At 44.7% G+C, this 27,536-nt stretch overlaps 2 protein-coding genes across 3 annotated transcripts; one reads left to right on the top strand and one right to left on the bottom strand.

Annotated features, from left to right (window-relative positions):
- Positions 1 to 1,955: 1,955 nt before the first annotated feature.
- On the bottom strand, positions 1,956 to 4,313 carry LOC111218701 (galactose-specific lectin nattectin-like). The gene is made up of 5 exons (XM_022741115.1): positions 4,250 to 4,313; positions 2,979 to 3,064; positions 2,673 to 2,807; positions 2,340 to 2,451; positions 1,956 to 2,020 (listed from the first exon to the last, which is right to left on the bottom strand). Exons 1-5 carry the CDS (start codon positions 4,311 to 4,313, stop codon positions 1,956 to 1,958), a joined length of 462 nt encoding a protein of 153 aa, XP_022596836.1.
- Positions 4,314 to 12,179: 7,866 nt separating this feature from the next.
- Positions 12,180 to 27,231, top strand: akap11 (A-kinase anchoring protein 11). 2 transcript variants are annotated; one of them, XM_022740971.1, is made up of 11 exons: positions 12,180 to 12,242; positions 12,801 to 12,911; positions 13,014 to 13,067; positions 14,509 to 14,640; positions 15,263 to 15,527; positions 15,914 to 20,366; positions 20,529 to 20,669; positions 22,772 to 22,855; positions 24,978 to 25,024; positions 25,651 to 25,850; positions 26,635 to 27,231. In XM_022740971.1, the coding sequence occupies exons 1-11, from the start codon at positions 12,180 to 12,182 to the stop codon at positions 26,821 to 26,823; spliced, it is 5,739 nt and encodes a 1,912-aa protein (XP_022596692.1). In that variant the 3' UTR covers positions 26,824 to 27,231. The 2 variants fall into 2 exon arrangements, with proteins under 2 accessions (XP_022596692.1, XP_022596691.1); XM_022740970.1 differs by having other exon boundaries at positions 22,769 to 22,855.
- Positions 27,232 to 27,536: the final 305 nt, after the last annotated feature.

The following is a 27,536-nucleotide window of genomic DNA, read 5'->3' as shown; positions in this document are numbered from 1 at the left end:
ATTTTCTTCAACTGAATAAAAGTCATAGTAATACAACATATTACACACCTGCTTTAACATATACATGCAAACTGATTTTTAAGATCAAATTTCCTTCTGTGAGCTCCATCACCTCACGTTTAAGTCCAACTGAAACTGGATAGTGGAGGTTGGTTGAGGTTATAAAAGCTCCTCCAGTGTAAAGGTCTGTGTCCATGTGTAGTGTGATTATAGATCAGCTCTAGCTTCTATATTAATACTGTGAAAGTATCAAAGCCTCAGTCCACAGAGAAATGCACACAGCCTGTATTCAGAAACTGAGCCTTAAAACCAGCCGTCAGGACTTCTGGAACTTTGTGATGTCACAACAAAGCAGTCACCAAGCCCCGCCCACCTGGACCCACCATCCAAACCTTGCAGGATTTGGTTTCTCTGAGTGTTTTTACCTGAAATCTGCTATATTTTTATTGGATCAGTCAGAAAACAGTCAGCCAATCAGAAGAGAGGCTCAAAGCCTCCTCTCCTCTGATTGGCTCACCAACCTGTTGTTACTAGAGCTGCAGAGAGAAGCCTGAGAGAGGAGATGTGAAACTACACTGAGATGGTTTTTATATCTTCTGATGGATCAAAACTTTAAAAAATCAATGGAAAAGTGTAAAGTACGGGATCTTTAAGAATGCAAAAGGATGAAAATAGTTATTATTCCACAGTTTAATATGGAGACACAGTGTTTGATATTAATCAAATAAACAGATGAAGTATATTTTTAAAACTTGTCATTATGAAACGACATTATTTTATTCAAACACAGTCAAAGTCTCTTTTATCTTCACATTTCATGGGTTTTACAATAATGCCACTTTTCAACACAAAGTCTGGGCACACACACACACACACACACACACACACACATACACTACAACAGGCATATTAGACTTTATTTGCTGCCATCTAGTGGTAAGACAGGAGACTGCAGCCCAACTAATTTATTTTCTGTCTACTTCAGACCGACTTGCAAAGAAAAACTGGCAAAAGGACAGTTTTCTGCGACCATCTGTACGTTACTGTTCTCTCCCTTACACACCTAAAATGATTCTGTAAAAGTGACAAAAAAAAACTACACAACAATTCATCAGCCAATCATTTGTTTTCACATATGTACCCCACAAGAAAACACCGTAAAGTCAGAATGCATGGTACAATGTCCAAATTGTGCTTTCGGCGTGAGAGAGTTGTGTCTGGCATCAGCTTTTGTGCATCAGGTCTTAGGTGTCACATAAGTTCAAGCATTATGCTGCATCGTGCTACAACAGTGTTCTGTTTCACAAAAGATGAACTGTGATATTGCCCAAAAAAGAAATCATTTCCCTATAGATCTATACATCCCTGGCTCTGATACCTGACTGTAACCAAAGGAAAACAGTGGGCAGTGTTTTGACAAGATGTCTTTTATTTCTGAATGCTTGGTTAGATATACAATTTGACAGTATGTGATTTAATTGAAGGAAATCAGCTTATTCAAGAGAAAACTGAAATTTTAGACAAAAGAAAAGTAACTACTCTTTAGTTTTAATAACAACCATCAGTGGATTATATGCAATCTAACACATGTAACCCTGCAGGTGCACAAAGCATGGAAACCCATCAAACTGTTCAGAACTGTTCTGTTGAAGCAGTTAATTTTAGTTTGTCCATATAAAATACAAACATATTCAAATATGTATTTGAAGTGTTTGTTTGATTTTTTTTAAATCAAAATTGGATTTTCCATTAAAAAATTCTGATCTGATTCTCTTCTGCCTCTGCTTTTAATTTAAAAACTCTAATATGAACAGTTGGTATTAAGAATAAAGAATAAACGCCTGAGAAAGCATCATCTGTCTGCAGAGTGCTACTTCTGTCTGCTGATCAAAGTGAAAGTCAATCAATGGTTAAGATGAGGAAAGAGCAGCAGTGGTGTCATCATGGCGGAGGCCTCAGATGTTCTTGGAGCAGATAAAGGGATTTCGGCTGGTGCACCTATCGTCCCCCCAGTAGTTTTCTGTAGAGACAAACACAGGATCTTTACACTGTGTTGTATCACAGTACAAGTATTTCATGTAGTTAGAGAATCGCAGTAAAAGTACTTCATGTAGTATCTCATCATGTGTTCTTTGTGTAAAAATCTTCATTTATAAAGTAACCGTGCAGTAGAAGTATCACAGAAGAAAATGGAAACACTCATGTTAAGAATGAGGTAATACCTCAAAGTTGTACTTAAGTACAGTACTTGAGTGAAGGTATGTAGTAACACCAATACCATCCTACAGGTTTATAGGGGTTTGTGCATCATGTGTAGTGTTTAAAAGTTATATACTTACGGCTCCTGTTCATCTCAATGCAGTGTTCTGAGATTTTGAAGTTGTCGGGTTCATTAGTAGCCCAGCGAGTGTAGTCGAACTTGGATCCATCGCTCCACAGCCAGACTCCTTCCTGGAGCAGAAAGATTGTTTTATAGTCAGAAAGAAAGTCAAATTTATATTATGCTAAGAAAGTCAAATGCACATCCTTGGTATTTGTTTAGTAAAAAAAATTAAATTTTTGAATTTAATTCAAAAAATTGTAATTACCACAAAGAAGATTGCTTTGTAACTACTTCATTACTTTTGAGCACTTCATTGGCTGTAACAGCTGAGTATTGATCAATGTCTCACCTTTACGGTGTCAAAGCCACCGATCCAGGTCTCTTTGTAAGCGCCTGACACTCTGTATATCATGTTTCTGAGGAAGAAGTGTTCGTCAGCGCTGTGGACGGAGGCCAGATTCCCTCCAATGGATATGCAGAAGGTCTAACGGAGACGGTGAGAAAGAAAGACACAAAGAAAAACTTAGAAATGGACCCGTAGGCCTGCACAATGTTAGAGACATTAATTATGACATCAACTTTACAAAATATAAGATTTGTTAGCAGCCAAAACCACAGTGTGACAACACAGAGCTGCTGTTGTTTCATCCAGTACCTCGGCATCCAACCAAGGCCTTGGACTAAAGTAGAAGATGAAGCAGCGAGAGCCAAACTGAGTCCAACCGGAGGGGCAGCAAGGAGCTACAACACAACACAACACGTCACCCAGGGTTTTCAATTAATAAACAGTGAGTGTCCAGGCAAAGGTTAGCAACAGTAACTACACATTTTTCCCACATGTTGAAGCCAGTGTCCAGTGTTAAAGGTTCTGTAAACGAGATTTTAAACAATAATTCAGCAGCAAACAACTATTTTCTATGTAAGATATAGTGGAGTAATGGCTAACTGTAGCGTGGAAACAGCTATCCTGGCTCTGTCCAGTGAGTTGGTTGGAAACTCTGTCGATCTGTTTTTAACGTGTCCAGATGATTTGTTTTTAAACGAGCACCCTGCAGAAGGTCTTCAACATGCACTCGATGGCTGCACAGACTGAGTCTAAAACGAAGGACCCATTGATGATCTTGTAGAAGACGTGGCGTTAAACTTGTTGCTCCCTAATGTAAATTTAACTGGAAGTGCTGACGTGTCTCCAATTCAAATACAGAGCAGGACAGAGCTGCTGTCTTTACTCTGACCTCTGGTACACAGCGTTGATACTGTAATAACAGCTGTGTCTCTATAAAAATCTGACTTTTTTATTGTTTCATTTACAGTGTTTTGTTCTTTTTAAACAAGCACACTGAGTCTGGAGGTTATTTTCTGCATATGTGATTATTTTGGAAGTTCTGTTGTTTTATCAAAAGTAGGCAACACATTTAAGAATACAAGTCATTTTGTCCTGACTCCGATTACTGAGATTTACTATCACACATTATAATTCTTTATATATGAACAAACAAGAAAAATACAGTCAATAATCAACTGACCCTTCTTTTCTTCACAGCAGCTCTCTTTACAGCACTGTGAACACAAAGCACCATTCAGTCAGGTTGTCCCCTTTTAACATTCACAGCGTGTGTGTGTGTGTGTGTGTGTGTGTGTGTGTGTGTGTGTGTGTGTGTGTGTGTGTTGTGTCCAACAATATTGTTGAAATGAAATGGAAATGTCAACAATACGTTCCATTATTTCTCATTATCACTTATAATGATTCATTAAAGAAGGTCCAGAGGAGTCAGATGTCCAAGATCTACTCTGCTGTAGACACCAGCTCCATGACTCAACAAATAGATCTTATTATACTGTATTTTGGAGAGAAATCCTAAAATACAGTAAAAATTCACTGTCTCATCCATCCATGCCCGACCCCCGATATTTCTGTAGTTTCACTTACAGATGCTGCAGCCAGCAGACCACTGGCCAAACAGAGGCACAGGAGGAAATGAGAAGCCATCTGAGGAGAGACAGAAAGTCAGTTTACTGTGAGTGAATGAAAATAACAGGCTAGTTACAGCCTCTGTTTCAGTGACTTCTATCGATATATATCTGATAAAGTCCTAGTCAGGAACTATGCATCTTATGAAATGAAAAAATTAATACTTAAAATCTTCTAATTATTAAATACTCAAAGATTTTCTTCCCAAAATAAAAAATGTCCTCTGTATAAAAAGATCCAGTCAGATCTGGAGCCTGAACCCTGAAGACAGGCTGCAGGTGAATCTTACCTTATCGCTCAGGTGTTGACTGTCACTCAGAGAGAAGCAGCTGATGACTGTGACAGGTGGAAACACTCATTATATAGTCTGTCACACACTGAGGAATGTTACATATGTAAAGGTCAAGAACATTTTTAAGGGGCAGCCACACCTTCAGTTTCATCACTCTGATAATATGATGGTGTTTGATTGTTCTGACAGTATCACATAATTACACCACGTGATTAATTATTAATGTCAGGACAAAAACAGCAAACAGAACCTTGTTCATTCCTGAATTTTTTGATCATATAACTACTAGTCGAGTGGTTCCCAACCTGGGGGTCGGGCCCCTCCAAAGGGTCAACAGATAAATCTGAGGCGTCACCACCAAATATTATTAATAGGAGAGGAAAGAAGAAAAAAGTTCTGATTCTCAAACCCTCAAATTTTCTTTTTTGGTTAAATATTGATCGTTTCAACAGTTATTGAAATGAGGGGTTTAGAGGAGAAATGTCTCTTTGATGCAACTGAAAACAACTCAAGGGAATTTAAAATGAGGCGACAACTAGACACTGGTGACCTTTTACTTTTTAATAATAATTTTCTTTAATAACCGTTTAATATATATTCATATTGGTTATATATTTATCTATTTATTGTAAACACTTAATCCAAAGCCACAGCCAGGAGAAAGTTAGCTTAGCTTAGCATAAAGCCTGGAAACAGCGGGAAAACAGCCAGAATCACCTTAAAGGGAAAGTTTCTTAGTTGATTTTATGTAATCTTAATAATGTCTTATCCAAATGTTTATTATTTATTCCATTTATTTTTATTGTTTTTAAATGCAATTTTAATGTCACATTATTATACATAAGTTTTATTTCCATGCCTTTGTAAAGCACTTTGAGTCGCCTTGCGTGTGAATGGTGCCAAAGAAATGCACTTCCCTTTTAGAAATGGCCATGTTGCCTTCATGTTTCTCAGGTGATCACATGTGTTGCTTTTTGAAAATTACAGACATGTAATTAGTGTGTTTGTGTTTGCAGGGTGTGTGTGTGTAGGGTGTTTTCAGGTGTGTCTCAAAACCACCCAAAACAATTTATTCAGCAGTCTGACCTGTTTTATTAGTTGAAAGTTTTCAATGTTTGAAATGATATATCAAAAATATAACATTTCCTCACACCAGAGTGATCCGGTTTTAATTAAAACATCCTGCAAACACCTTTAATGAAACAAGATAATGATTCTGATAATTAGTGCTAATAACAACTTTAGACATGGATAGAATGTCACATGTTAACATTCAGACCAGGTTCACATGACAGATAAAACAAACATATAATAATAATAATTATAATTATACTTTAATAATAATAAAACTTTATTTGTTTAGCACGTTTCTTAACAAAGTGCAAACAGAAACAATGATTTATTTGCAAATTTACAGACATATATTATTATATTATATATTATTATTACATATATTTGTTGTAAGCAAGTAAAGCAAAATATAAACATGGAAGTATGGTAACAGGTAAAACTTAAATTAAATACCTGAGTGAAAACAAACAGTGTGTCTTTAATAAAAACTAATGTTAAAGGTAAAATATTAACTAAACCAACACACCAAATGAAATAATGAACTCTATATTGATGTCACAGCATATCTTTACAACAACTAATCCTCCATTGTCTCATTGATCGTGACTGAACACCAGTGTTTGCTAAAATTAGTTCAGATATGATATTTTTTGTTGGTGATGAAAACAGAAGTTCACACTGTAAATGAAAGGGTCGGCTATCAGCTAGCTAACATAAGTAAGCTAAACTGTCCCTTGGGCTAAAGTTAGAAGCTGGCTGACATTAGTATCCATCCATAGATACTTGACATAATCTAATTCAGTAACTCTGAAGGTATGAAAGTGTATTAAACAAAGCTAGATAGTTAGCTACTGCTACTTAAATTTACCTACAGTGTCTCAATTTGCTTGTGTGACGCAGACGAGCAGAGACTTTAAAACATGAGCCACTGACAGAGTGAGGCAGGTAGATGAGACATTACAAATGGTATTTACAATTACAGGTAAGAAGATTGTATAAATGTTTCAGCCCCCCAGTCTTTTGTTTTTACCTCTTTTGAGGGGGTCAATCAATTACCCCAGAACTAAATTTAGACCCTGGTTCCTGTGGTTGAAATGTACATAGTTCCTCAAAAGGAAAGGAAAGTTCCTGCGGTAGAAACATGGCTATTGAATTTGTGCCACTTTCATTTTTGTGGCGCAGTGATTGAGTTTGCTGCCAGGCTTTTCCGGCAAACTCAATTATATTCTCATCATCTGTAATTATTAACAACAACAACAACAACAATCTGTCCTTAGGTTATGTGGATTTTTTTTTTTGTCTTTTTGGCAGCTGTGATAAAATATGTCCCTGCTGGTAAGTGACATGTAGTTCAATTTTTTTTCTGCAGGTTAAGCCACCACATTTCAAAGATGACGTCTACTCAGTTCAAATTAGAGTGTTGATGAATCTGTGCAGCCAAGAATACCATACCATGGGGGAGGATATTGAATTGTCACTGATTAATGACCCTTCAATTCAGGCATTATTGGGCAATAAGGATTTGGATTTTTTTTTTAAATGTGGAAAATTTCATTAACATTTCATAAAATTCCACCTTAAACTCCGGAACTCTGTCAGGGAGGAAAGTAAGTGGCAAGATAAGTTAAGAATAATTAGATGATGTGTCTACGGCACCATTTTAAGACCAATTAACTGTCAAGCCAATGGTGATCAATGAGGAACACAGAAAAAAAACACAAAGTTCTGCAACATGAATCTGTATTCGCTGTTTCCCCAAATCTTTGCTTTTTGTAAATTACAGGAGAGTTTTATCTCTTTGGGCAAAAACATTTATTTAAATGAAACCAATGTTTAGAGAGGAAATCTCTCTTTGGTAGAACTGCTACCAATTTACCTGAAACCTGTGAGAAAGGGCCCCAGACAGAAGCTACTTTATTACCAGGGGTCACAAACAAAAAAGGATAAATACAACAGGTTTAACTTTAACAGTGCGTTGTATTTTTTAAAGTGGTCATATGTTTTTTTAAATGTAAAATCTTAATTTGAAAGTAACTATAGCTGTCAACTAAATGCAGGTCTAGTTCAGTAAAAAGTGCAATATTTTACCCTGAAATATAGATAAAAAATATTCTAAAATAGAGATACTAAAGTAAAGTACATGTACATCAAAACTGTAGGCTATTGAATGCAAATAATTAGTCACATTCCACCACTATTAATATGAATATGTTTATTTATTTGTCTGCAGTTCGATTGTTCTGCCTTCGACAGTGCGAGTGCGACACAGATCGTTTTCTCGGCGTGCGGTTGGTGATGCCTCCAGCCCCCTTGTTGTCATGGGGAGAACGGTGACGGACAGTAACCGGAGAGCTCGATTCATTTTCGGGAATCGGTGAAATCGATTCAACAACGGTAAAGCGTATTCATCCTCCTGAAGCCGTCCTGGTGACTTTTATGGCGAGTGTGGCTCTTGGGAAGAAATTTAAAGAGTCATTTTACTTTTCCAAACATTAGAAATGGTTTTAGCTGCTGCTGTTATTGTTGCCAGTTTCTGATAAATAGTCTAATACAGCATTTATTAGCTTTAAATCATGGGTCATTACTAATTTTAGTCGTAAAACTGAAGTAATGAAGTCAGTCTGGGTGTCCCATGTGTGTTTTTCCTCCGCGAGGTTCACTGTAGGAAGAGGAGCTCAAACGCACGGATCGTTTACGGGTCGCACACCAAAGACAGCGGCCACCGTCAGCGCTGCTGGAGTCCGACACTGAGTCGTGAGGTAAAATGTCTTGATCAAGGCGAACAGCTATGTTAGGAATACTGACAAATGACCACGTATTGTTGTCGGTTGGGCGTTTGACTACACCTCAACGTCAGCGTTAGCTCGGTGGCTAGGTGCTAGCTAACGACAATAAGGTGACATCACAGACCGAGCCGACCGCGGCCTGGTTGTGCTGTTAGCCCGGTGATTGACAGCCTGTCAACTAGCAAGCTGGGCGACTGCCGTTTTTCGCCGTGTCTTCAAAAAGGTTTGTTCTTAGCGGGTTTGTCTGCGCAACGTTAGCCGGTGGTAGCTAACTAGCTAGTTTGTCTGTGCTGCTGCTTACTGACTGCCTGCCTGCCTGACTGACTGCATAAAGCCTGTAGTCGGGAATCAACATCAGCATCCACAGTGTGTGGCTGCTCTGTGGCCTGCTGCTGCGGCGGGTACCAGCCCCAGAAGCAAACACACAGCCCGGCTGAGTTACCTGTAATTACGGCCTTTGGTTGCGTTAGCGGGATTTTCTACATGTTTAGCACAGTTATTATAACGTGTAGAGGTGTAGAAGTAGAATATGACAGTCACTGTGTTGTGTCAAAGTTGTCAACAAGTGAGGCTACTGATTCAAGTAGCATTGATGATGCAGTTGATAATATGAAATTATCATTTATATCTAGTGAAAATATAATTTCTTACATACAAGGTGGGTATAGTTTAGCTCTTTCTTTGGGTGAACCACACTTACACCCTAAAAGAGAAATTGCATTAGGTTGTTTAAGTCAAAGTTGGGTGATAGGGGTAATACCAGGGCCAGGATCACCAATATCAATACTGATATCATTGCTATTTATCGCAGATTTTCTGTGGTTTTATAATCCTTCACGAGCTCTCAGTTCTTCTACTGTCAGGCTTTTAAATACACACAATTTTACACACAAGAAAAAACTATTAACTGTGCTCCAAAACTATGGAAAACCCTGCCAAGAGCTATAAGAGATGCTGAAAACCTATCTATTTAACTTGGCCGTTATTTAATTCTCTCATATTTTATTATTCTCACTGGTTTCTGGTTTTATTTTCATTTACACATTTTATCATCTACATTGACCTAAAATCCGCCCTGTATTTTATTGTACTATTAGATTTCTTTATATTGTAAAGCACTTTGAGCTGCATCTCTTGTATGAAAAGTGCTCTATAAATAAAGATTATTATTGTTATTATTATTATTATTATTCGTTGTTAAAAGCAGCTGATATATCCTCATGTAAGTGAGAGAAACATGAGGCATTTCTTTTTAGTATTCTACTTAATCACATGCAAGTTTAAACACAGGAAGTCACGACAGCAGCAGAGATGTAAACACTGCAGCACTAAGAAGAGACTTCACGTGCCCACGGTGTGATCTAGCATATGATGGATCCATGTTTTTCTTCAGTCTATTGATCTATTGATGCTGGTATCCGTAATCAAAAGAAGACTTAATATTGGAAGTATTGATACTTTGGAGAGAGTGGAGACATTTAATGCAGATCTATCCAAAGATCTATTTAAATCATGTCTTAGCAGTTATTCTATTATTCTCTGAGGAGAAGGGCTGCAGCTAGTGATGATTTTCACTATTGATGAATCTCCTTTTAGTCTCTTACTTTACTGTTAGATTTGAAAAATGTCAGAAAATAGTAACAAAAAAAAAAGCTGCTTGTTTTGTCAGACCCACGGTCTTTAAGAGTATCTCATAAAGACAAGAAAATCAGCAAATCCTCACAGTAGGCCTTTGTTATGGAAGTAATTTTGACTTGTTATGGGTATTGTTCTTTTGCTCACTGTCACACTTACTAATAACAGTGTTATTAGTAACACCTGTGCTTTTCGTCCTATGAGAAGTCAAGATGTCTGCTGTAAAAATGTCTCATCTGAAGCTGACACTGGGAAATGTGAAGCATTTTTGGCTTAAAATTTAATTAGCAAATAAGAAAATAGTTGCATATTATTTATTTGTCTGATTAATTTCACTGTGGAGCATCTCCAGCATCAAGATTTGTCTTTATAAGAACCACATCATTGTCTCTGTGGTGTCAACTACAGCAAAGACTAGCTCAGATATTATAGAAATAAGTTCTAGAGTTCATGGTTTATCCACTTGTCCGCTGCACTAACGCCACCTGACCAGAGAGTCACCTGTGTCTCATTAGAGAGAGAGAGAGAGAGAGAGAGAGAGCGAGAGAGAGAGAGAGAGAGAGAGAGAGAGACTAGTGTTTGGTCTCACAGTGAGCTGTGAGTTTTTCTCATGTCCTCCAGGCTGTTGCTTCTCTATCTCAGTCTTTGTTTGTCTATCCTTCCGGCCACCCACACTCACACTCAGAGTTTGGCCCACATCAGTTCCCCAATCAAACAGGACGTCAGACTTCACAGTTTCTGGCCTCGACGCATTGTTTTGCTGGATAATCACGCCCTCTAGAATCCCCTTTTTCTCCATTGCATTTACAGTGGTAATTAGTTGCATGAATCAGCCCTTGAGGATTTGTTTAAGTCTAAACTTAATTAGATTTAATTGTAGTTTTTCTTTTACTAAATACATATGGCATTGACCACATTAGTTGCATATGGTGGTGATGTAGGCATAAACTAAACACTGGAGCTTTGAACTGAACATGAAACAATAAAAAAAGGGAGATCTGCCAAACTGCTTTATGTTCATCTCTGTTTCAGATAGGCACAGTCATAATAGACGTCATTGTGCCTGCTTTCCCCTTGTGAGTGCATTGGGATGCACTGCATGGTTGAGGTTAGGCAGCGCTGGCTGGCTGTGTTGTTTTTTTGTTGGGTTTTTTTTTTTGTGCAGCCCACCAACGCACCCGTGAGAAGCCTGGAGGTTCTGGAACACCGCAGGAAGCCGGTGGCATGTGCTCTGCCCCTCTGGTTCTCAGGATGCAGGACGGGCTGATCAATAGGGACCGCCCGCCTGTGTCTAGACTCCACTAGCTGCTTTGGACTGTACCTCAAAGGGGAGGCTTGGATTTCTTGGGAAACTTTTCCTTCTTGTACACTGTAAATATTTTGCCTCCTTTACCCGCTCTCTCATGCTGCTTACCGAGTGTGTTTCCCCTGCTCAGAGCACACACCCTTGCTCTCTTGCCTTGCTGTTTGATCTTTGACGCAGGCCTGCCTTTTAAAAGGATATCAAAGCTACGCGGCCTACCATAGCTTATCCTCACCAGCAGGACAAGTCTAGGCCGACTCTAAGAGCTTGATTCATGTTATTTTCACACGGTTTTGATGAAAACTTTAGAGCACAAATGAAAACGTTAACTGTGTTTCCTCCTGCGGTGAAATCGGTACCTGTCGGATCAGTAAATCACGGGACGGCCCAGGTTTTGTTGCATGTAAACCATTACGTCTTGCTTCCTGTTTTAGTATGTATGTGTGCAGCAGCAGCAGCGGATAGAAATATAGTGTGCCATCTCTTTGTTTACTAATAGCACTGATACTGTCATGTGGTGCTCTTGTGGCTGAGGGGTGAGACAGCTGGGTAGCATTTAAGAGCAGTAGAGACCTCACACTGAACAATCCTGTCTTCTTTTTACTTGCTGAGGATTGTTGAGGGAACCAGAGAGAAAACAGGATCAGATTTAGGACTGAGAGAATTTCTCGTCTCTTCGTTTCAGCAGTTTGACCTTTATTCTCTAAACTTCCTCTTCATGTCTCTCTCTGTTTACAGGTGAGCAGCCAGACAGCCAGCCTCCCCCCCACCCCCCCACCCTGCAGCTCTCTGTTGCTATGGATGCCTGTGCCCGAATTAGAGGAGTCCCAGTAAGGTCCCGGGCCTCGGTCCGGAAAGAGGTCTGTCTGCTGGGAGCTTTTATTTTGAAGTGTGCTGTGTCTGTGAATGCAGGTTTTAAACCCTTCTCTCCAGTGATTACATCTCTGACTTTGGATTTTTAGGACATTTTCACCTGATATTAAAAAGCATTTGAACAGGACAAACTCAAATCAGATTTATCTTTCTCCTCTTATCTCTTATCTCCCACTTGCAATGTTGTTGTTGTGTTAAAATGCAACAGATCTTGTCTTGCGTGTGTTGGACAGTTTGTATTGAGTGTGATAATGCAGTACTGTTCTGTAAATGTGTGTTTTGTGCGCTTGTGGTCTGTAGTTGCTCGACGTTTACTGCAGTTTCTAATGTGGTGAGATGTGCTCTCAGTAGAAATGGATGTGTTTTTGAATGTCAGTGTGAATATCCAATATTATCCAAGATCTATATTAAAGTCATGTGTAAAAGCATGTAGCTACATCAAAGAGGATGCTCTAAATACTTGATCTTTCATGCATGCTGCAATCGCACACACTGGTTTCTTATTAGATCTGTTGGACGTATAAAAACCGCATGTGTGTTTGCAGACTGTGCGTGACGGCGGGGCGCAGTGTGTGAAGAGCCTCTTCAGGAACAAAAAGGAGCTGTGCGGCGTTGGCCTAGAGCTGCCGACCAGAGACGCCACAAGACTGACAGAGGTTCGTCACACGACTAACAGCAGCGAGAACATATGCAACACTCAGCCGTATTCAAGCATAAGACACATTAATGCTGAGACTGAGGCGACTGTGTTCTTTCAGATTCATTTTGTGTGTCTGCCTGGTCAGTGTGAAGGGGAAGACGTCACCCAACAGGTAAGAATGTCCTGTCTGTAGAGTTTAAGTTCCTTATATGGTGATAATGGATGAGCCGTAACATTATAACCACTCACAGATGCAGGAAATTGGGTCGATTATTTTATAACAAGAGTGGAAGTGAAGGTTTGTGATATAAATATATCAGAGGAGGGACGAATCACAAACTGGTGACGGGTGTGGGGGAGGAACAAATCTGATCCACAGGCAGTTTCACTTTGCACCTTCTGCTGCTGCTGCTAACGTCCGGGTGCCAGATACCAGAGGGCACCTTCAGAGGTCCTGCAGAGTCCACGCTGGGGCGGCTTGGAGCTGTTTCCTTGGCACACTAAGGATCAACAGCATATTAGACAGAGGTGGTCATAATGTCTGGGCTCAGCAGTGTCTTTCAGAGCGGTTGTTCTCAAATTCTTTCACATCAAGAACCCTTAATTAAACAAATTCCATCACACACCCCTCCTGTCACAACAGTTTTGCTTGTAGAGGTTTTATTCCAGAAAGTGTTTGAAACCTTTGAACAAAAATATTCATACTTTCTGTCATCATGTATGTATCATGACGTATGGATGGAACTGTAGTGAAAATAAATTGTTGGGGTGTATGAAAACCACTTGTAACCACTGCTCCAACGTCACGCAACAGAAGGAAACTGCAAATTTAAAGACGAGAGACACATAAAAATAAAACACTTCACCTGTCCTTGGAGAGAAAGAGTAGCAGAACATAAATACGCTCTGAAAACTAATAATGGCGATCACTCCACGGCACGCCACTTTTATATTAGTCACCGCAGCAACGACAGCCCTCTAAAGTGGAGGGTATTGAGTTTGTGGAGCAGCCAATCAGAGGAGGCGATCGTCTCAATAAATGACTTCAGAGAGACACTAATCGGATTTTTTAATTTGATGCTTTGGTGTATCCAGGTCTTCATGTGGAAATAGATTTAAACCGCCTCCCTCCCTTTATTTCTCATTTTTATTGATTATAATCACGACGGTAACTTATATCTTCTGGTTTATTTGTAATGTATTATATAATATGCCTGTGAGATCTGTAAATATAAGGAACCACGACACTTACTTCTCTCTCCAACCACGCCCTGATCATTCCTTACATATTTTACTTTGAAATGCACTAACACAATAAAGGCTTTTTAACTATATCTACAGCTAAAGTAAGACCTTCATTTTGTCTACACTCACATTTTAACTTCAAGAGCACCTTGCATCTACTTGGAGATTTACTACGGAGTAATCATGAGCAGCCGATGTTTCTCTTCACAGTTTTTGAAAATAAACGATTCCCCCTTTTTGCTGGGAACCCTCTCAAGGACTCCTGGAGGTTTAGGCGTTAAGAGATTAAATAATCTTTCACTGAGTACTTTGTTAGGTCTAGGTTTAACCTCCAGACTGATGTTTTTCTCCCTCTTCTTCTTCCCCAGGCTCTGACCTCTCTGCCTGCCGGGCTGTGCGAGCTCCTCAGGTCGCTTCACGTCCACGGCCTCAAGAACGATGAGGTTCTGCTGCTCAAAGACTCCCGCAGGCCGGCAGAGCACAGAGACGCCGGGCCTCAGGTAGGCGACAGGCCTTAGTTAGCGTGCTGAATAAAGCAGAAGTGAGATGAAGGCAGGGAAGTGAGGGGAGAGAGTAAGGGGGAAGTACTGAAGCTTTTCTCTGCCTGTAGCTGTATTTATCCCGACAAGCTGCTGTGTCCTTAAAAAAACATTTTTTTAAAACTCTCAAAACAAGATTATTTACAGCGGTAATCATTAGTAAAACAAAATAACTTTCATTGAATAGTTTCCCACTGTCCCTGCACATAAACACACGCACCGAGTCTTTCTCACGCTGTTGAAGAAATGCAGGTGGGGACAGACAGATGTTGTTTTTCCAGCCCACGGTTGCGGCCCTGTCCTTCCTGATCCCATGTGCAGTGTTTGGGTTCTCGCTCTGTGGTTATGTCGCCCGGCTCAGGCAGTTGGACCTCCCACCTCTCTGCATCACGCCGTAGACATGGACTCAGTGATTTTATGTTCTGCACATGTAACATATCATCTCGCAATCAGAGCACAGACATAACAGTACACTTCCTGCCCCCCCCCTCCTTCCTGTGAGATTAGGATGAAAAAATCCCATGTGAATTTTGTTTTCTTTTCCTCTTTATTTCTGACTGTGCTGTTTTCCCTCCGCCCCCAGTGTTGGTTGAAGGCTGTGTGTGTGCTGAGGCATAATCCCGGCGCTAGCGTCTACCCTCAGGCCAGCGTGGCGTCTTTGCTGGGCCTGCTGGGCTGCTACATGGCAGGTGTCCGCTACGCTCTGGAGCTCCAGGCGCTTCAGAGGGGCACAGCTGAGCCCAGCCAGCCGGAGGAGGACGACACCAACCAGTCGGTCTCGTCGATCGAGGACGACTTCGTCACGGCCCTGGAGCATCTGGAGGAGGATGACGCAGGAGACAATCCCTGTAGGTTGAACAGCTGATGCTGGGTGGTATTTAGTTGCTGCTGGTCTCTTGTGTGCAGCATCTTGTGGTCTCATCAGCTGAATATAGATACTAATGGAAAATCAAAAATGGAGACCTCAATTTTAAAACCCCCTGTGTTGTTTTTATACCATCATAACAGATGCATAATTAATTAAAAAGTGGCAGGAATTTAAATCAGTTTAGCAGTTCACAGCTAGATGGCACTAGTCAGTTCTTTTCTAGCTGAGATCCACTTCCTCCTCTACATTTTATTTAACTAAGGCACCAGGGTTTTGTGTTCCCTCAGCTTCTCTTTAACGTTGGGTAATGTTTTACTTTTGTTTGTGTTGTTTTTAACCAGTTTTTTTCCCGTCGTTTCTCCACAGCTGCTGCTTCCTATCGTCATTTTAAAAAGCGCGACGTGGCATCACAGACGGTCCCGGCCCACAAGAGAAGGAAAGAACTGTCCGGCTCTCGCGTCATCATCAGCTCGTCCTCGAAGAAGTGTTCGGCCAAACACAGGTCGGGTCCAGACGTGTCGGTCACAGTGCAGAGGTCGTCAGCTGTAGAATCCCAGTGGACTTACTGCAGCCCCGGAGCTCGACTCCCCTCGCCGTTAATCCATGTCAGTGAATCGGAAGAGTCGGACTGCTCAAGCCCCAGTCCGATTATTTTCCTGGACGAGGTGGGCTACCAGAAGAGTCTGCTGGCCAAGCTGGACATCCCTCAGGTGCCGGGGGGGCCCAGAGAGCGAGTGGAAGACTCAGACTCTGAAGTCAGTGAATTCTTTGACAGTTTTGACCAGTTTGATGACCTGGAGGAGCTGAGCTCCGAGAGCTGCACTCTGGCACTGCCTCTGGACACCATCAGTGCCACAACCACCCAGAAGAAGTCGGCTGAGTCCAGCGGCAGGGGCTCAGCATCCAAATACGTCTCTAGGGGCTGCTCAACCAAGGGGATGAATCCTCACCGCTTCGACCAGCCCGTTCTCCCAGCCAATGTGAAAAAACCCACTCCCCTGAAGCCAGGCTCTCCCTACTCACTTCACTCTGAGGTGCCTGACTCCCCTCGGCCGGTGCAGACCCCCTCTGAGGAGAACGGCGGCCCGCTCTTCAGTCCTGTGAGCTCCTCAGCCTTCAGCCCTCTGGTGGACTCTAGTGGACCTCTGGAATACTTTTGGAAGACAGAGGAGGACGAGCAGGACGGCTCAGAGCTGCGTAAACCCCAGGATCTCTGCTCTCTGTATAAGACCTACTCAGACTTTGCCAGCAGTCTGTCCAAAGAGATCCTGGGCTCCGTGTGCGGCTACCAGTCTGCCGTGGACATCAGCGACAACAAGAACCTCAGCTGCGTCTGCCACAAGGAGTTCACGAACCCCTCGGGTTACCTGATGAAGCTCTCAGAGATACAGGAGACAGTGACGGTGGACAAGCTGCAGAAGAAGTCCCAGTCTCTGAAGGACGGCATCCAGAGGTTCGCCACCGACCTGGTGGAGATGAGCCTGGGCAGCGCCCTGCGAGACCTCCAAAAAGGCGTTTCCTCCTGCACCACCACCTTGTGCCACTTAGCTGCGAGACTCACCTCGTCTGTGTTTCAGATGGCCTTCCATGAGATCGGCATGCGCCACGCCTACGTGCTGAAGGAGCGAGCGATCAATGGATTAGCTGGTTTCCTGGTGGGAGAGGCTGTGTCCGGAGCGCTGAAGGAGTTCCTGACGGTGAAAAAGCAGATTTTCCACAGCACGGTGACACGTTTCGCTGCCGATCTGGCCGAAGAGCTCGTGTTTGAAGGCATCATGGAGGTGTGCCAGTTCTCCCACCCCTCGACGCCTCTCACCCCCAGTGATTGGTCCTTTGGCAACAAGCAAGAGGATGAGGAGGAGGAGGAGGTGGTTTCCTCCTATGCTTCAGACCTGTCTGAGTCTGTTATCCAGGAGGCCTTCATAGAGCTGTCTCAGGCCGACGTCGCCTTCACCAGCCAAGCGGCGATCAGCGTGTCTCTGGACAACATCTGCTACGTCAGCTCAGAGAACAGCAGCACTCGCACCTGCAGCACCTTCGCCAACCAGCAGGTGTTGAGCTCCAGCTCGGCCGCAGCGGCGCCTCCGGGACCCTCAGGAGAGGACGCATCCTGCACCGTGAAGAAAGCCCTGTTCACCGTGTCGGGCATGGCCAGCTGTATTCCTGTGCCCCAGGCGGGTCAAGCCCTCTCCCACCTCCAGGATCCTGAGGAGACCTGTTCATCAGATACCCCGCAGTCCAGCCCCAAACGAGTGCCTGTATCCTCCCCTGACGCCACCACATCTACACAAACTCACCTGTACAGTCACGGCACTCAGACCCCCACACCTGGAGGAGCTCCCTCCCAAGGAAAGTCCCCATTCCAAAACTTCTCCGGCAACATGGTGGATATGATAGTAACCGAGGCCTGCGAGCTAATAACAGCCTCTAAGATGAAGAAGAGTTTCGGCGACTGCGCCGACTTCTTTACAAAGACAGTCGGAAGCAGAAGGGGGTCTTGTTCCAAGCAGGAGACGGCGAACTATGAGGCTCCAGACTCGCCGTCGAAGCAGGGAGCTGGCAGGGAGTGTTTCAGATACGACTGCAGAGACTCTGGGTTTGTGAGGAAGGTGCTCCACGTCGAGCAAACAACAACAGACCCCGGCGTTCCTCACATTTCCTTTCACGCGGACTCTCAAAGCCAGAGGAGAGCCAGCTGTGACTTAGATCCAAGGACCAGAGGTGTGGTGGAAACACATCCGGTAACCATGCAGACGCTGGACGTGCCGGGCGCCGAGGTGGGCGGGCAGAGGAGGATATCTGTTCCCGCCGATGACTCGAGTCCGAGCTCCGGGCAAAAATCCGGCGGGACTCCCGGCACTCCTCCGTCCACCCCTCAGCAGCCCAGTGAGGTGTCCAAGGAGAAGCAGATAAAACAGTTCTCCAAGAAGCTGAAGAGCAAGTTGGCCAAGGAGTTCTCCCCTGCCACCCCCCCCCCCACGCCTCACTATCAGCCCGAGCCTGGCCCGGGCCCGAAAGACGTCACCCCTGAGGCCGACAAGGCTGAGTTCATGCTCAAGCTGATGAGGTCTCTCTCCGAGGAGGCCGACAGCAACGAGGAAGAAGAGGAGGAAGAACTGGCGGAGGAGGGAGGAGCTAACAGATGTTCAGAGACGGCGGGAGGCCGGCATGAACTGCACCACGTGTCCGCTCGCAGAATGTCCAACAAAGAAGCTCTCCACTACGCCGAGCGGCTGGCTTGTCACATTGTCTCCATGGCGACAGAGATGGACACCCTGGGAGTGGCGGAGGAGGAGGAGGAGGAGGAGGAGGAAGGGGGAGAGGGGAGAAAAGGCGGCGAGAGGAGGAGAGACAGCGTGGCTCAGTTCTCGGAGCAGACGCTCAACACCTTGTGGGTGTACGCCGGCGAGGTGGCGGGGGAGGTGATCAACGATGTGAAGAGGATGGTGAGCTCCGGACAGCAGTGTCCGTACCACAGAGCTCTCAGGAGACGCAGCCTGGACAGATCTAACTCTGAATGTTTGCATCACCTCCGACACCACCACCAGCACCACCAGCACCAGCCCCAACCCAGCACAGACCAGAGCAGAGACTGGAGGGTGGGGCGGCTGGCCGAGCAGTGGTCCAACGACCTGATAGCCTCCGTGTTCCGCTCTCCCGCCTCCACCTCGAGCACCGTCTCCAGCTCCAGCTCCGGCCTGTCCTCCGAGTATCCCAGCTGTGAGAGCGTGACGGACGAATATGCTGGCTACCTGATCAGGGTGCTGAAAAAGGAGGGAGGGAGCAGGGAGCTGGTCCTGGATCAGTACGCCAGCCGTTTGGCCTACCGCTCCATAAAACAGGGCTTGGCTCACGCCGGTCGTAAGATCAAACAGAGATCCTCCAGCGCCCGCCTCCACTCCTCCAAGTCACTGCCGGACGAGTGGAGAGCGTCAGGCAGCGAGGCCTCGTCTCCCAAGGACAGAGCGGAGTCGGGGGTGTGTCCCTCGGGCGAGGACGCTCAGTGCTGCTGCAGGGACTCTGAGGAGCAGAGTCAGAGGGAGTACATGGACCTGGTCAACTTCGCAGAGTCTTTAGCGTACAACATCACCTGCGATGTCACACGCAAGCTGCATCTTTCCTCTGTGCGACTGCCCAAGTCTCTCACTGACTCCTGCCTTTATAAGAAATCCAAACTGGAGGACATGGCGGAGAGTCTCATCAGGAACTCCTTCTCCTGCCCCCTGTTGTCCAAGGAGGGGAAGAGCAGGCATTACCACAGCACAGGCAGCCTGTATGACGGAGGCTACAGCAGCAGGGTGATGCAGGTCATCGAGCATTACGCCGGGAAAATAGTTGACGACACTTTGAAGATGAGCCTGGCTTCGGTCGGACATTCGTCCCGGGAGCATCAGAGGACCCAAGGCCATGACAGACACTCTCACGCCCAGCGGCTGTCCGAGGGGCCGGCGGCGGGCCAAGCTCTGGGGGAGAGGACGTGCCGGTACTGTCAGGTCCAGGAGTGTCCGTACTGCACCAAACACAGCCGGCACCGCCAGTCTGTAATACAGAGGAGGAAGAGGGGGGCGGACTGTCAGGCGAGGACGGAGCGGCTCCCCGGCCTGGACATCCCGAAGATCCACATCGACCTGGACCACAGGGCGGCGTTCGCGGAGGAGATGGTCTCCATGGCGATGGAGACGGCTAAACGCGAGCTGAGCAACACCAGCCTCAACGCCGACAGCGGCATCGGTCACGATGGCACCAGCTACGCCGAGAGTCTGACCGCTGAGATCATGACGTCGGCGCTGTCCAACGTCTGCCAGGCGGCCAACGTCAGGTACACACACACACACACACACACACACACACACACACACACTCTGAAGCATTTAACAGCTTTGTTCTTCAGCATTTTACCGCACAGAGAGAATTATCATCATGACTTTGTAAATGTAAATCGGTGGATAACCCCTCTCCCTCTGTGTGTCCGTGTGTTCAGCTCTCCAGGGAGGGAAGCCACTGAGTCCACCGTGTCTCAGCAGCTGAGTGTGGGAGACGACAGTCTCGGCAGCTGGTCTAACCTGAGCTTTGAGGACGAGCACCTCGACGACAACAGCAGCTTCCTCCACCTCAGTGACAGGTACAACCACCAGCTCACCAGCCACCCAGTTACCTGCAGAGCACCCAGCTGCTGCCTCACCTGGTGTCAGACATTGTTGTTCATCACATTTTGCTCTAATGTGTTCGTTATTACACTTGTTATTACACTATCGCAGTATTTTAATAATCCTGATTCAATATATTCTGTATCTGATTTCATGCACAGCATCTTTTCAGTATTTCAAAAGCATGAATCATTATTTTAGTAAACATACACGACATTAGATGATTGTTATTTTTAGCTCTTTGCACTTTAATTGGAGACAGTCAACATCAGCAGGAGCAGCATTCAAGCTCCGGTTTGTTTTACGACTTCATTAGTTGACAGGAAAGAGAGAAGGGGACTGACATGCAGCAAAGAGTCCAGCTGGTCGGGAGTCGACCCGGCGGCTCACATAGAGCTTTTGCGCCCATGTGGTTATCTGCTCCACCGTTTTTGAGAGCGTTTGAATTTTCTAGCAGCAATAAGAGTTTAGTTTCCCAGAAAGTCTGCAGCCATCTTTTTTTGTTGTTGTTGTTTGTATTTAGTTTTTGCAGCAGCAGGTGGCTCATGTGAATCTCTCAGCCACACGTCTGTGTTTCTGGATTTGATCTCGTCTGTAAATGTAAACGACCTAATCGTGGGTTGAATATGTGGGAAAGTGGCAGCAGCACTGTTGAATTAATGCGTACATGTTCATTTGGAGGCGGTACATTTATTTCTGCGTAGTCATGGACTTAAGAATGAGCTTCTCACTGGTGCTGTGTGTATTCGCGCCGCCCGTCTCCTCAGACCCGGAGCGGCACAGAAACGCTCCTTCATTGCTGGTGTTGGACCCGTTGTAGCAGGAGCCTCCTGTGGTCGGGTCTAGATTGGAGGTTTCCCAAGGTCAGCACAGGGCACAGCATTATGGTTTGGGACTCCTCTGCCAAAATGCAATTTACTCTGATTTGTGCAAATGTTGCATTATATGTGAGCCCTGTAACGGATATGTTGTTAAAGTTTTATGTAGCTGTCAGTGCAGCCAAGTTTGTGAAATACACCACAAGGTACAAGGAGCAAGTAGTAGTTGTGACAGAATTGGCCATCGCTGCGGAGGGAGGGAGTGGGAGCGAGTGAGTCTGAGTCCCGGCCCGCTCAGTAACAGGGTCGCATTCAAGTCTCTGGACTCTGGGAGTTCGGCTGTTGACATTTCTGGCAAAGGTTGCTATCTCTATGGAAGCAGAACTGACAACATGTGAGATTCTTTCCCAAGATACTGAAAGAAAACCGTGTGTTAGCAGCTACTTTGGCCATCGGGACCAAAGTTAATGTATCATAATATTTTCTAAAGGTGTGTCTTTGAGCGCTGTCTTCACTTCAGGGCACCGTTTCTACAGGAACAAAGTCCAGCATGTGTAATTCATTAGTCTGATGCAGCCATTCCCTCACAGCAGATTGAATAACGGAAGAAAGGAAAAAAAAATAAAATCTTGACACGTTGAACATGATGATTGACTAAATGAACAAGCTGTCAGCGTGTGGGAGAACGCTGCCGCTGAGGTAATGCAGATTAATGGAGGGTTTTTTTTTTGTTTTTTTTTTACACAAATGTTCCTCCCGTCAGTGAGAGTGAGAGCGCCGCACGCCACGGTGTGCAGGTTCCAGCCAGCACGCTAATCATTGTCTAATTACACAGAGAGAGAGAGAGAGAGAGAGAGTGGTGTTGTGCTTCTGTTGCCAGCCGGTTGTCCCGGTGGAACCCGCAGGATTAACGTGGATTATGTGAAGACAAGAATGTAATGATCTCACATCTCGGGCCTTTAGCAACAAATTGTCTCCATCAACATCAGGGATGATTCAGTGGGATACACGGTGGAAAAACCCACAATCCTCCTCTGTTCTGAGCCTCACCTGACATTTAAAGGATTATTCCAAACGCCACAAACTGTCGTCAATCCGAGCGGCGGCTGTTTGTGGAAGCTCCGTGACAGATGCGGTGATTACAGCGAACGGGAATGAAACTGCTTATTATGTCCTGATCTTCCGCAGCTCTCATGATGTGATCACATGTTGCCTGTCAGTGTTACAGCGGTGCGTTACCTGCCTTCTCTCTCCAGCAGCAATGGGAACAGCAGTAGCTGGAGCAGTCTGGGCCTGGAGGGGGAGGCGTGTGAGGAGCGCATGTCCTTCTCCCCCTCTGACAGGTTGGTCAGCAGCCGGACGACACGGCTCGCCCTCCGCAGAGACCCCCGGGGTGGGATGGGGGGGGTGGGGGGGTGGTTCACCTATAATGAGACAAAGAAATCAGTGAATTTAACTCTGAAGCTGAAAAAAAAACGTGAGCGAGGAAGCATCAGTGGAAAATCTCAGCACAGAATTGGAACCAGAGAATTTCCTCATCATATTAAAATGATTTACTACAATGACATTTTGATTTGTACTTTGTCTCATACTGGGAACCACCAGCCCTTTTGCATGACCACACTCCAGCTCTAAATATAACTGGGCTTGACATGGCATGCTTGTTGACACTAATGTCAGCTTGTGATGTAATGCTGCTGTTTTACTTGCATGTAATTCTGTTGCTTCATAGAATCATTTGTAGTGTCACTATATTTTGCAGCTTCTTTGCATGAATGCTATTTACCAGTATAAACCCACGGGTAGATTCACAGGCTCTAATTCTAATTCTCCGTCCTGCTAGACGTTTAGAAATCAGTCCCTCCAGGATGTCGTGGGCTTTTTTTGGGGGGTTTGTTGCAGCTGAAACACCTGATTAGCAGCAGCTTTTCTTTAAAATTGTGATGCATGTTGCAATGTTTTTAAATGGGATTTTTAAAATAAAAATCATCAGTTTTTTTGTATAATTCATTAAAACTCAAAGTGAGAATAAATCCACGACGCGATCACGCTCCTCTGCTCCGTCTCAATCACAGGTAGAGCTGATCTTTATAATATAACCTCATCAATTTATAACATAAAGCTTTTTAAGTGTATGGGCTCGACATTCTGGAGGGACTGAATCGTCTTCTTTGTTTTGTTCGTGCAGCCACTTGTTTCAGCTGATCTCGGTTCAGAGTCGACTGAGCAGCAATCTTTTAAATGCAAAGAGCTTTTATTTTCCATCAACGTTGTACGTGAATCCAAACAAAAATATTCACTGATGAATAGGTAATCTGTACAGAGTTAATGCATGTTGACGCTGATACTGGTCTGACATCAGCTCAAACCGGTGGCTTCCTGAAACGAAGGGAAACTGCTACAGATTTTCTGAAAAGGCCTAAAAACCTGCAGAACAGTTAAAATCCTTTAGTTTTGATGAAAACTGTAACTGAAGAGAAACAAAACTATTTGTAGAGTGACACTGAGAGGACTGCACTGGCCGTGTGCTGTTACCTGGTCAGGGATCAGTGACACATTTCCTCTCTAATGTTCACACTGTGACGGCTCTAATGTCTTTAGTGCATTAGATGGATTATTGGATTCTTATGTCCATCACCATATAGATATTTGTGATTATTAAATAACATAGATTTATAGGTGTTTTTATGTATTATATAACCCACTCTGCTGACAGAGTAACGAATGGCCGGTCCAGTGTCGGCCATTAGGTGGCAGGTTTCTCACAGGTTCAGGTTTGTGGTTTAGTTTTTCTTCTAAACATGACGATTAAAAACAAGTAAAGATGCAACATGTGAGTGTTGCACAGCAGTGGGTTTATACTCTTCAGGCCATTAATCTTATCTATCATAGGTGATAGATAAAACTGAAAGTGTCGTCCATTAACGCTCGTCTCTGTCCGTGACTGTGAAGCTTTTATATTTGCAGTCGTCCTGCCTCTGCAGAGGAAATGATATCTTTATATCATATGCAGCAGAGTCTGGGTGTCTGTAGCCGTGGGCTGCGTCAACAACACTGTGATTAACAATCTTATAAAGTGGAGAAATGACTGTTTACCTGTTGGCACGACACACAGCAAATATTTGCGCAATTGACACAAAGGGGGAAACCGAGTTCGACTTTCAGCTCGGAAAAAATCAAAGTTCACAGTGATGGAGATGTTTTCTTTGTCGTTGTGTCTTAACTGACAAAAGACACAGAAGCAGGAAAGTAAATTTACTGGAACACAGAAAAACCCAAAAACAAAACACTGACATTGAAGTGTTTTGTTTGCAGCACGGCTCCCTCAGTGTGTCTCAGGTCTCTTGTGATTGAAGCGCTCACGGCTTCTGATATCCTGCTGTTAGCTTTAGCATGCTAGCTTTCATTTTGTAGATCCTTAACATGCAGCTTTCTCTCTAACACGTGGCGTCTCTCATCCGACAGTGACAACACAGAGGACAAGGAGACTGAGGTCAGAGAGGAGTCCAGTGGTAAGGACATTTCACTTCCTTTTAATTTGAATGATTCAATAAAAACTGCAGAAAAAAACTGCAGATTGTGGCACAAAATAGTTTTAACTTTAACCACGTTTGGACAGCAGAGGGGAGTGGTGGTGCGGGGGGGGGGGGGGGGGGGGGGGGGGGGGGGGCTTGGCTTGCTCTTTCCACTCTTTGAGATTCAGAACAGTTTTCCTTCATTTGAAATAAGCTGTGTTCGTCTGTCTGTGTGTCGCAGCCGGGGATTTTACCGCCCCCGTATTCAGCTCATTCATCCCCTCCACTCCCTCCACAGTCACTCATTATGCGTTGTGTGTGTGTGTGTGTGTGTGTGTGTGTGTGTGTGTATGTGTGTGTATGTGTGTGTGTGTGTGTGTGTGTGTGTGTGCGTCAAACCAGAGCAGCCCTCAGTGACCGGGACGGGGGGGTGGGGTGGTGAGGGTGGGTTCCTCGTTGGGCCTGTTCTGCTGTGGGAGCGTGGGAACCCAGCACTGAGCAGAACAGAGCTGAGGCAGCATGGGACTGTTCCACATTTCTCTCTGTGAATCCACGTCTTTGCGACGTTACTGAAGGAGAGGAGGTGCGCAATGATCAGTTACCCACGTGTCTCTGTGCTGCAGGGACGCTCTGCGTGGACCGGACCCAGCTGCTCACTCCCAGGACGGCGCTCGTCATCGCGAACTCGGACATCAGGGAGCTCGGGCGCGGCCCTCAGCACGTGACCCTCGACCCTCAGCTCAGGAGCCTCCTGCAGTGGGCGGCAGCCTCCATGGCCGACATTCCCCAGATCCAGCTGAGTCCCGACAGAGAGCTGCAGCAGGTGACGGTTCCCACTGTGTTTTATTTATTATTAAACTCTCCTGAACCGGCTCAGGTCGCTTCGTGGCTGCTGACGTTAGAGTTCAAGGTTAGAGATGTTGTACAGTGGAATCCTGGTTTCCACGGCAGCTGCTGTCATGACAGTAAACCTCCTTCATCAATAACACCATTGAACTGGATCTTATTCATCAATTAATCATATTCAAGTCAATATTGTTGCATCATTTTCCTACAGTTGAACTGTCGGTGTTCAGATTGTTCTGGTCAGGTCTGTGTTTGTATCCAGCTGATCGGAGCAGCAGACAGAAGCTCCATTACTTTGAGCTGTTGTCTTTGAAGTTATTACTTTAAACTCTCTTTCAGCCATTTGTCTGATACTTTTAGCTTTTATTATTAGTTTATTAATACTTCCAGCTAACTGTTTACTATAAGCCACTTGCTTCAGACCCTTGTCCATTACTTTTAACCAGTTATTCATCACTTTGAGCGAATTATTTCAACCATTTGTCCCATTACTTTTAGACCCAACTGTAAATACTCCTCTGGTTTGCTAACTAGTCTTTATACACTTCCAGTTGTAACATTTTAAAGCTTCATATTTTCCTCTTCCTCTGTTTTTTATTTGAAGTGTTGATCCATTAGAAGATACAGCTTTAACAGCTGGTGGGAAACCCTTAAACATTTACCCAGATCCCTCTCTTGGCAGTGCACCACACTGATAAATCCGGATTGTAACTGATAAGAGAGGTGATGGAGGTGAATGATAAGAGTGTTTGTGTTTTCAGCTCCCAGCCGTGGTCCAAAGGCTTCGGGAGAGGAGGTGGAGGGTGGGAGAGCTGCTGCACACGCTGCTGCGCTACTGTGAAGAGAGCCAGGCGCACCACGGCCCGCCCCAGCCCAGAGAGGAGGCACTGCAGGCGGGCAGAGAGCCGCACCGTGTCCCCCTGTTCCAGTGGCTCCTGGAGCACGCCTAGGTCCTCTCCTCTCCTTTTCTCCTCTCCTTGTCTCCCTGTCTCCTCTCCTTTCCTCTCCTTTCCTTTCCTTTTCTCCTCCTCTCCTCTCAGTTCCAAACAGGGCTTTGCAAAACTCCACAGCCCCTAGAGGGCGCCAAAACAGAAATCAGCTGATCCAACTCACTCTGATGAATGTGAGCGGCGTGTGTTTTTGCATTGACGCAGACTTCTTCTGTTGTATTTTGTTTTTCTTTCCAAGCGTCTGTTTCTGTCGTCGCAGTTTCATTATTTATCCGGCTGCATTTATCACGTAATGTTTTAATGAGCCGTCTCTCCCGCCCGACCCACACGCTGATCTGAAGCCCTCACACCTTGCTGCCGCTGTGCTTGAGCTACAGAAAGAAAAGGAGAGAGGGAGAGAGAGAGAGAGAGAGAGAGACCCACCCCATGTGTTCCAGACAGAGACAGAAATACAGTGAGTTGAGAGGAAGAGAATGTGTTTTTTGTTAGGGAATCCCCATCGCTGCTGGGCCGATGATGTCAACACACCCACAGCTCACCTCTGTGCTGGTGTTTTCACATGTTAAGAGACCAATGGTGCACACACACACACACACACACACACACACACACACTACTGCACACCACACCCTTGTATTATCAGAAAGAATCCAAGATACACTCATCATCCTCTGACAGTTATTCCCCTCTAGTATTCCTCTATTGTATTAATC

The sequence above is a fragment of the Seriola dumerili genome, unplaced genomic scaffold (assembly GCF_002260705.1).
Source record: "Seriola dumerili isolate Sdu_G_001 unplaced genomic scaffold, Sdu_1.0 BDQW01000052.1, whole genome shotgun sequence".
Taxonomy (NCBI): Eukaryota; Metazoa; Chordata; class Actinopteri; order Carangiformes; family Carangidae; genus Seriola; species Seriola dumerili.
Note: the sequence above shows the minus strand (reverse complement) of the source record. Positions and strands in the feature narration are given on the sequence as shown.

Coding starts and splice junctions, on each gene's coding strand:
- LOC111218701 (XM_022741115.1), bottom strand. CDS start 4,313: ATGGCTTCTCATTTCCTCCTGTGCCTCTGTTTGGCCAGTGGTCTGCTG. Junction 3,065..4,249: donor GCTGGCTGCAGCATCTGTAA/GTGAAACTACAG, acceptor GTTGTGTTGTAG/CTCCTTGCTGCCCCTCCGGT. Junction 2,808..2,978: donor GGCCTTGGTTGGATGCCGAG/GTACTGGATGAA, acceptor CGTCTCCGTTAG/ACCTTCTGCATATCCATTGG.
- akap11 (XM_022740970.1), top strand. CDS start 12,180: ATGGATGCCTGTGCCCGAATTAGAGGAGTCCCAGTAAGGTCCCGGGCC. Junction 20,367..20,528: donor TGCCAGGCGGCCAACGTCAG/GTACACACACAC, acceptor CCGTGTGTTCAG/CTCTCCAGGGAGGGAAGCCA. Junction 22,856..24,977: donor TCCTTCTCCCCCTCTGACAG/GTTGGTCAGCAG, acceptor CTCATCCGACAG/TGACAACACAGAGGACAAGG.